Raw genomic sequence first — 9,603 nt, forward strand, 5'->3', positions numbered from 1 at the left:
TTTCGAGCCGTTAAAAATGGCCATGCCATACAAACCACCAATCATCTTTCTGTCATGCCCTACTCGCAATTTTTGCTAATGCCTGCTACTCTTCGAGGTCACGTGACCTCACCATTAAAAGTGAATGGGGAAATAAGGAAACTGTTGTTTTTGCGCATGGAATGATTTCAAACTATCTCAAGCACACGGAATCGTGATTTCGTGCACTCCTTGCAAGATCCGATGCTTTACTTTTGCATTTTTGACCTTGACGTCACACCGGTCATAGGAGTTTCTCGTCAATAACTCATGATCAAATTGAGCCAGCGACTCGGGAAAGCCACCAATGAACTCGGGAAGACCTCCCGAATCGAATGATATGCGATACGACCTCCTTCGATTAAGTTCGTGGCCTGATGGGCTCTGAACTGACCTTGACTCGAGGTCAATACCTTAAGTTGACCTCACCCGAACAAAAAGTATACCATTCGACGCGCCCGAGCCAGGCGAACACGATGGTGCCAAAATCGCTGCTCTGCGGCCATTTTTTGCGAAATTATTTGCCAAAAACCAAACCCTACCTTGGGCTTTTTGACTTCACCTCAGAGGTTACCGGTTGACCTGGGACCTTAAAATCGGGTATCAATCGTTCCGCCTTGAAACGGCGCACACGCTTGTTTTTTCCGCGAGGCTCTAGCTCCATTAGGGGCGAAACGGCAAAAAGGGGTCGTACCAACCCTCCCCCCTCGGCCGGCCGAGGGGGTGGGGGGTCCCGACAATAGGTCCGGCGAGGGTGAAGCAGCCCCACTTCGTTTTTAGCATGTTTGCTTGTCACTGAGATCAACAACTCAATCACAAATAATTTCTAGCACTTTTCCGGACCCCCGGCCCAGTGTGCGCCCCTCGGAGGACCCGCTTGTCCCTGCACGGGTCCGGCAGAACACCAGCCCCGACCGCTGGAAGGTGGGATCCTCCAGCGGCCGTCGTCCGGCTCGTTGGAGTCGTAAGACAGACATTATTCCTGCCGGCAGTCAGCCGTCTGTTCTGAAATTTGAAAATCATGTTAAATTGATGACAAAGTATCCGGAAAATGGCAAATAATTATTTTTTGTTAAAATTGGTTTCGCTGTAACCCAATTCGTCTTTCATTGACCAAAATATAGGTACATATTCACTCAAACTGGCTTCGGTGATTCTGGTTCTCGCCTTTGTTGATTATGGCCGTTATTGAACTGAACTGGCCGAATTGACAATCGCACAGAAAGCCAATCGCTTAAATTGATGATCGCTGAAAATGTAAGTCTAAGTACCCATCTCTCAAATGTCGTTCGCTCAAACGACGCTCGCTCAGGTGTCTCAGAACCGCATGTGTTGATTTTTTTTAGGCGGCATGACTGAACGTATGATTAACTTTCTTTGTCATGGGTTCTTGGTTTGTAGCGAAGTCGTAGTTCCCTCGTGAACTCGCGACGAGCATTTTTACTAGGGGAATAAATGGCATGGATCAGTGTTATGGGCTCGCCAAACGGCTGTACCTACTATGGTTTAGCCAGGCCATCGTCATATGGAACGTCCATTTTTGCTTTTGTTGGACTAGTGACTGAGTCTCTGTGAGTGCCGCTGGTGACTGAGTCTGTCAGTGCCGCTGGTGACTGAGTCTGTCTCAGTGCCGCTGGTGACTGAATCTGTCTCAGTGCCGCTGGTGACTGAGTCTGTCTCAGTGCCGCTGGTGACTGAGTCTGTCTCAGTGCCGCTGGTGACTGAGTCTGTCTCAGTGCCGCTGGTGACTGAGTCTGTCTCAGTGCCGCTGGTGACTGAGTCTCCACGAGTGCCGCTGGTGACTGAGTCTCCGCGAGTGCCGCTGGTGACTGAGTCTGTCTCAGTGCCGCTGGTGACTGTCAGTGCCGCTGGTGGCTGAGTCTCCGTGAGTGCCGCTGGTGACTGAGTCTCCGTGAGTGCCGCTGGTGACTGTCAGTGCCGCTAGTGACTGAGTCTCTGTGAGTGCCACTGGTGACTGTCAGTGCCGCTAGTGACTAAGTCTCTGTGAGTGCCGCTGCACAGTGGGCGATCCGGCCGGTGTAGCCTCGCGAAACCTATCGGCATTCATAACATCCATGTTTTTGAAGCTAGAACCACAATATTTAGGAGCAACCTTCTTGAATATCCAATGAGCATATGTTTTAAATAAGGACTATCTCTTTTAGGATTTGTGCTCTGTGGTGAGCTTGCAATTTGCCTCATTGCCGCTCGAATAACGCATGAATACTTTTGAGGGTAGGTCGAAATTTATGACGATATGAGCTGGGTAGGACATTGAAATGGTGTGTACCTCCGTAGAAAATTGCTTCCCAACCAACTTTTTATTCAAACGATTATGCCCTACCAATTTATACATATCATGAAACAGCGTAAATCTCGCCCGGCAAGCCCCCATTTCATAACGTGACCCAAGCAGCGGGTTTGGTTTTTGGTAAATAACTTCGCAAAAAATGGCCGCAGAACCACGATTTTGAAATAGTCGTGTTTGCCTTGCTCAGGCGCGTCGAATGGTATACTTTTTGTTCAGGTGAGGCCACCGTAAGGTGTTGACCTCGAGTCAAGGTCAGGTCAGAGGTCTTCAAATCACGAAGTTGGTCGAAGGAGGTCATATCGCATATCATTCGATTCGGCAGGTCTTCCGGAGTCCATTGGTGACCTTGTCGACTCTCTAGCTCAATTTGATCGGGAGTTATTGACGAAAAACTCGTATGACCCTAGTGACGTCATAAATGACGTCATGCAAGGTCAACAATGCAAAAATGCAGCATCAGATCTTGCAAGGAGTGCATGAAGTAACGATTCCACGTACTTGAGACAATTGAATATCATTCCTGGCGCCAAAATAACAGTTTTCATATTTCCCCATTGACTTAAAGGTGAGGTCACGTGACCAACCTGACTTTAAGTGACATTTAGGAAAAATCTGAGATATTAAAGTTGTAAGACCTCTAAAGGACAATAAGTCCTGCAAGTCTCACCTCCCTGTGAAAGTTACTCTGGCACTGAGAGCGTTGCGAGGTTGCGACATCTGAGGATCGTGCAGAGGTTCATTTATGACGTCATAGGTCAGTGACCTGACCTGACTTGAAAGTGCAGTTGGTGTCACAAGATTCGGCGTGCATCAAAGGTCAGGTATGCCAAGTTGCAATTCTCTATTGCCTGGGTGTTTTGAGCTATCTCGAAAACACCCTTTGTGGCATTTACCACTTGTGCTCAAGTGCACCAAGCCACGGCCAACCCTTAGAAGAAAAAGGTGTCTGGATGCCAGGGCTGCAAGTGGCTGCAAATTTTCACTGGCTCCCCTAATAGATAGTGTCTTAGTGCATGCGATGCAACATTATTTTCAGTTCATCCTCGTAAAACTTTTTTTGCTGGGCTTGGTTAATTCAGTGAACGTAATGTTCAGTGGTAGGAAAAATATATAAAAAGTTAATCTGATTATAAGACATTTTGAACTAATTTTGTCTACTTGCTTTCTATGGCGGAATCGTCTAAACATCTAAATATCACTTTCCATGCAAAATGGATGCTCAACACCTAGCAATTTCATCGTTCCGCAAAATACCTATTCAAAGAGCGTAAAAATCGGCTGTGATTATCCCCCTTAAGAAGTGTTACGGAACGCTGTCTTTAACGATACTTTTGTCGACGAAAAAATGTCTCCTGAGCCATGCAAATGCACTAATCGTAATCTTTGATGAATTTTCTGTCGACTAGTATGCGTTGTTTTCCAATTTTCGGAAAAAAGTGTCTGAGGTTTCGCGAGGCTAGACCGGTCCGATCGCCTACCATGCGCTGGTGACTGTCAGTGCCGCTGGTGAATGAGTCTGTCTCAGTGCCGCTGGTGACTGAGTCTGTCTCAGTGCCGCTGGTGACTGAGTCTCTGTGAGTGCCGCTGGTGACTGAGTCTCTGTGAGTGCCGCTGGTGACTGAGTCTCTGTGAGTGCCGCTGGTGACTGAGTCTGTCTCAGTGCCGCTGGTGACTGAGTCTCCGTGAGTGCCGCTGGTGACTGAGTCTCTGTGAGTGCCACTGGTGACTGTCAGTGCCGCTGGTGGCTGAGTCTCTGTCAGTGCCGCTGGTGACTGAGTCTGTCTTAGTGCCGCTGGTGACTGAGTCTCCGTGAGTGCCGCTGGTGACTGAGTCTCTGTGAGTGCCACTGGTGACTGTCAGTGCCGCTGGTGGCTGAGTCTCTGTCAGTGCCGCTGGTGACTGAGTCTCTGTGGGTGCCGCTGGTGACTGTCAGTGCCGCTGGTGGCTGAGTCTCCGTGAGTGCCGCTGGTGACTGAGTCTCTGTGAGTGCCACTGGTGACTGTCAGTGCCGCTGGTGACTGAGTCTCCGTGAGTGCCGCTGGTGACTGAGTCTCTGTGGGTGCCGCTGGTAACTGTCAGTGCCGCTGGTGACTGCTGCTCTGCCCCCAGGAGGTGCTGGCGCACGCCGGTCCCAACACAACCAGCACCGAGGAGCTGTGCGCCGACATCTACAGCCAGGTGGCGCTGTCGGCCGGCCTGCGACCGATGCTGACCCTGGAGCAGACGGCCAGCTGCGAGATGGCGGCCGCCGTGCAGCAGCGCGACAGCGAGCTGGCCCAGCTGGCTGCCAGGTAACCGGTGGTGGGCAGCTGGTAATAGCGCCGGGCAGCAGCTGGTAACGGGTGGTGGGCAGCTGGTAATAGTGACAGGGCAGCTAGTAATAGTGACGGGACAGCTGGCAATAGCAGCGGGCAGCTGGTAACGGGTGGTGGGCAGCTGGTAATAGCGCCGGGCAGCAACTGGTAACGGGTGGTGGGCAGCTGGTAATAGTGACAGGGCAGCAGCTGGTAACGGGTGGTGGGCAGCTGGTAATAGTGACAGGGCAGCAGCTGGTAACGGGTGGTGGGCAGCTGGTAATAGTGACAGGGCAGCAGCTGGTAACGGGTGGTGGGCAGCTGGTAATAGTGACGGGGCAGCTAGTAATAGTGACGGGCCAGCTGACAATAGCAGCGGGCAGGTGGTAACGGGTGGTGGGCAGCTGGTACTGGGCGGAGTAGCTAGTAATAGTGACGGGGCAGCTGGTAACGGGTGGTGGGTGGCTGGTCATGGTGCCGGGCAGCTGGTACTAGTGACGGGAAGCTGGTACTAGTGACTGGTAGCTGGTAACGGGCGGTAGGCCAGCTGGTCATGGCAGAGGGGTAACTGCCAGCTGGTGATAGCGGCGGGGCAGCTGACCGCCCGGCTCCGCCGCAGCCAGTGTCCAGGCGCGGAGCGGGACTGGGATACAAGGGGAGCGGAAGCGGTCGGATATGGGCGACCCGGTCACACCCCTTCCTCCCTACACACCTTGCCCCGATATCGGAGGGTTGCGCTAGCGATGTCGCTGGCTGCGTGTGCCGCGTGCTGTGCGTGTGCTGTGCGGTGTCGGCCGCGGTGTTTCGGAAGGCACGCCTGATCACTGATGGCCCGGCCGCGCGCAGGCACGGCGCCGATATGGATCTGGCCGTCTCGTCTCGCAGTCCAGAGCAGGTCAACGCACTGGCCGCCCGCCAGTTTGACGACTCGCAGCTGGTCCAGGTGGGTCCGGGTGGGTCCAGCAGGGTCCGGGTGGGTCCGATAACCGGGTCCGGGTGGGTCCACTGGTCCAGGTGAGCGGGTCCGACAGGGGGCCCAGCTGGGTCCGGGTGGGTCCGACATCCCGGGCCCTGTTTCACCGGTAATAGCAGCACGCTGCTATCCAACACGTGTCAAATTGGGTTTCCATGGAAACATCAACAAACCATGACGTCGTCAATCTGTGTGATGTCATCAAATATTGCTGCTAACATCTTCACGGCCGTGCGATCAAACAAATGTATCAAACGCATTCAAAGAGACAGCAACTCTGTTCCAAACGCAGCTATGAAAAAGCTCACGGATTACACGAAACGTCATTAGTGCGACATCAAATTACGTCAGCTCGCGCAATGTGATAGCAGCGTGCTGCTATCACCGGTGAAACAGGGCCCTGGTCCGGGTGGGTCCACTGGTGCAGAGTCGGTGCTGACGTGAGCCCGTCAGAGCCGCTGGGAGAGTCTGTGCTGACGTCAGCGCGTCTGTCGCCAGAGCCGCTGGGAGAATCTGTGCTGACGTCAGCGCGTTTGTCGCCAGAGCCGCTGGGAGAGTCTGTGCTGACGTCAGCGCGCTTGTCGCCAGAGCCGCTGGGAGAGTCTGTGCTGACTTCAGCGCGTTTGTCGCCAGAGCCGCTGGGAGAGTCTGTGCTGACGTCAGCGCGTCTGTCGCCAGAGCCGCTGGGAGAGTCTGTGCTGACGTCAGCGCGTCTGTCGCCAGAGCCACTGGGAGAGCCATCTGCTGACGTCAGCGCGTCTGTCGCCAGAGCCGCTGGGAGAGTCTGTACTGACGTCAGCGCGTCTGTCGCCAGAGCCGCTGGGAGAGCCATCTGCTGACGTCAGCGCGTCTGTCGCCAGAGCCGCTGGGAGAGTCTGTGCTGACGTCAGCGCGTCTGTCGCCAGAGCCGCTGGGAGAGTCTGTGCTGACGTCAGCGCGTCTGTCGCCAGAGCCGCTGGGAGAGTCTGTGCTGACGTCAGCGCGTCTGTCGCCAGAGCCGCTGGGAGAGTCTGTGCTGACGTCAGCGCGTCTGTCGCCAGAGCCGCTGGGAGGGTCTGTGCTGACGTCAGCGCGTCTGTCGCCAGAGCCACTGGGAGAGCCACCTGCTGACGTCAGCGCGTCTGTCGCCAGAGCCGCTGGGAGTCTGTGCTGACGTCAGCGCGTCTGTCGCCAGAGCCGCTGGGAGAGTCTGTGCTGACGTCAGCGCGTCTGTCACCAGAGCCGCTGGGAGGGTCTGTGCTGACGTCAGTGCGTCTGTCGCCAGAGCCGCTGGGAGAGCCACCTGCTGACGTCAGCGCGTCTGTCGCCAGAGCCGCTGGGAGGGTCTGTGCTGACGTCAGCGCGTCTGTCGCCAGAGCCGCTGGGAGAGCCACCTGCTGACGTCAGCGCGTCTGTCGCCAGAGCCGCTGGGAGAGTCTGTGCTGACGTCAGCGCGTCTGTCGCCAGAGCCGCTGGGAGAGCCATCTGCTGACGTCAGCGCGTCTGTCGCCAGAGCCGCTGGGAGAGTCTGTGCTGACGTCAGCGCGTCTGTCGCCAGAGCCGCTGGGAGAGCCATCTGCTGACGTCAGCGCGTCTGTCGCCAGAGCCGCTGGGAGAGCCATCTACTGACGTCAGCGCGTCTGTCGCCAGAGCCGCTGGGAGAGCCATCTGCTGACGTCAGCGCGTCTGTCGCCAGAGCCGCTGGGAGAGTCTGTGCTGACGTCAGCGCGCCTGTCGCCAGATCCGCTGGGAGAGTTTGTGCTGACGTCAGCGCGTCTGTCGCCAGAGCCGCTGGGAGAGTCTGTGCTGACGTCAGCGCGTCTGTCGCCAGAGCCGCTGGGAGAGCCATCTGCTGACGTCAGCGCGTCTGTCGCCAGAGCCGCTGGGAGGGTCTGTGCTGACGTCAGCGCGTCTGTCGCCAGAGCCGCTGGGAGAGCCATCTGCTGACGTCAGCGCGTCTGTCGCCAGAGCCGCTGGGAGGGTCTGTGCTGACGTCAGCGCGTCTGTCGCCAGAGCCGCTGGGAGAGCCACCTGCTGACGTCAGCGCGTCTGTCGCCAGAGCCGCTGGGAGGGTCTGTGCTGACGTCAGCGCGTCTGTCGCCAGAGCCGCTGGGAGAGCCACCTGCTGACGTCAGCGCGTCTGTCGCCAGAGCCGCTGGGAGAGTCTGTGCTGACGTCAGCGCGTCTGTCGCCAGAGCCGCTGGGAGAGCCATCTGCTGACGTCAGCGCGTCTGTCGCCAGAGCCGCTGGGAGAGTCTGTGCTGACGTCAGCGCGTCTGTCGCCAGAGCCGCTGGGAGAGCCATCTGCTGACGTCAGCGCGTCTGTCGCCAGAGCCGCTGGGAGAGCCATCTACTGACGTCAGCGCGTCTGTCGCCAGAGCCGCTGGGAGAGCCATCTGCTGACGTCAGCGCGTCTGTCGCCAGAGCCGCTGGGAGAGTCTGTGCTGACGTCAGCGCGCCTGTCGCCAGAGCCGCTGGGAGAGTTTGTGCTGACGTCAGCGCGTCTGTCGCCAGAGCCGCTGGGAGAGTCTGTGCTGACGTCAGCGCGCCTGTCGCCAGAGCCGCTGGGAGAGCCACCTGCTGACGCTGCGGCAGACGCAGAGGGACAATTTCTGGAACTGGCTGACCGCCGTCCACGAGCGAATCCAGCTGGGCGAGCCGGACGTTCCCAGGTCAGTGGCCGCACATGTCCGCACACCCCCAGGTCCGTGACAGTGACAGCCAACAGGTCCGTGTCGGTGACAGCCGACAGGTCCGTGTCGGTGACAGCCGACACGCTGCTCTGAGCTGCTCCCCGGCTGTCCCGCAGGCCGCTGGTGTCGCCGGCCGGGACAGCCGATGTGCCGCCGCCGCCGCCGCCGTCGTCGCCGCCTGCCCTCGAGGAGAGCTTCACCATCCACCTGGGCACGCAGCTCAAACAGATGTACAACCTGCGCCTGATCGCCGCGGACGTGCTGCAGCCCTTCTCCTACCACGGCAGGTACATACGGTATACCGCGGCAGGTACATACGGTATACCACGGCAGGTACGGTATACCGCGGCAGGTGCGGTATACCGCACGGTATACCGCGGCAGGTACGGTATACCGCGGCAGGTGAGCTACTGTTCGGGCAGAGACGATTGATAACGTAGACGTGTGGCAGTCAAACGTCCATGGACCGAAAGTGTATTCTTTTGTGATCAATATCCACCCAAAGTATTTTAAAAAAGCCATCATGGGTTCTTGAAACAGTGGAATCATTGTACCGAACACGTGTTTACCAACGGAACCACGCCCGTCGGCCGCTGTGGCTTGGCGACCCGGCGGCCCTACCCGGAGAGCGCAGTGTCCCCCCCACTTGGTGCGCGTCGACAGCGATTAACTACCGTAAGCGGCAGTTACAGATGATGCCTACATGTCGTCGCTGGTGTGAGTTTGATGTCAGGCATTTCGCAAACTGCCTAGTGCCTGGGAAAATAGTTTCAGGCTGTGTTTGAAAACTGCTTGGGCATTTTGTAAAATGTCTGGCGGGTCAGGCACTTTACAGATTGCCTAGGCATTTTGCGAACTGCCTAGCCGGTCAGTCATTTTGCGAATTGCGTAGGCATTTTGCAAAATGCCCGGGCTTTCACTTTCCCTGTAACATATGTATAAATATCATGTTGAAGACCATACATGTAAATACTCTTTGTTAAGTTGGTAGTGAAAAATTGCTTTGGAAAAATATGTGATATGAGTGGAGAAATGTCTTCCTTTGGATGTAATTTCCCAACCAAACCGACAAGCTTTGTGACGCTGTTGTAGGACGGACGAGGTGGACCCCCGCCGCATCCAGACGGCGCTGGACCTGTACTCCAACTCGCTGTCGGGGCTGGTGCTGCTCGTCGACAACCGCGTCAACTCGTACACCGGCCTGAAGAAAGGTCAGACCCCGGCCCGCCACCGACACAGGCAGCCGCCCTTCTCTCTCTCTCTCCTCTCTCTCCTCTCTCTCTCTCTCTCCTCTCTCTCCTCTCTCTCTCTCTCCTCTCTCTCTCTCCTCTCTCT

The 9,603-nt window shown here is 56.3% G+C and overlaps 1 protein-coding gene across 1 annotated transcript in view; it reads left to right on the plus strand.

Moving 5' to 3' along the window:
• Positions 1–9,507, plus strand: part of LOC122380988 (protein C12orf4 homolog) — a gene marked incomplete at its 3' end in the record, with an annotated part of 42,171 nt that extends 32,664 nt beyond the window's left edge. Inside the window, exons 5-9 of the mRNA XM_043364642.1 lie at positions 4,439–4,620; positions 5,470–5,566; positions 8,135–8,247; positions 8,385–8,555; positions 9,361–9,507. Of these exons, the coding sequence (XP_043220577.1) occupies positions 4,439–4,620; positions 5,470–5,566; positions 8,135–8,247; positions 8,385–8,555; positions 9,361–9,507 (710 nt within the window). The remainder of the gene's footprint in view (positions 1–4,438; positions 4,621–5,469; positions 5,567–8,134; positions 8,248–8,384; positions 8,556–9,360) is intronic.
• Positions 9,508–9,603: the final 96 nt, after the last annotated feature.

Source organism: Amphibalanus amphitrite, unplaced genomic scaffold, assembly GCF_019059575.1.
Source record: "Amphibalanus amphitrite isolate SeventyFive unplaced genomic scaffold, NRLGWU_Aamphi_draft 000010F_arrow, whole genome shotgun sequence".
In the NCBI taxonomy this organism is placed as follows: domain Eukaryota; kingdom Metazoa; phylum Arthropoda; class Thecostraca; order Balanomorpha; family Balanidae; genus Amphibalanus; species Amphibalanus amphitrite.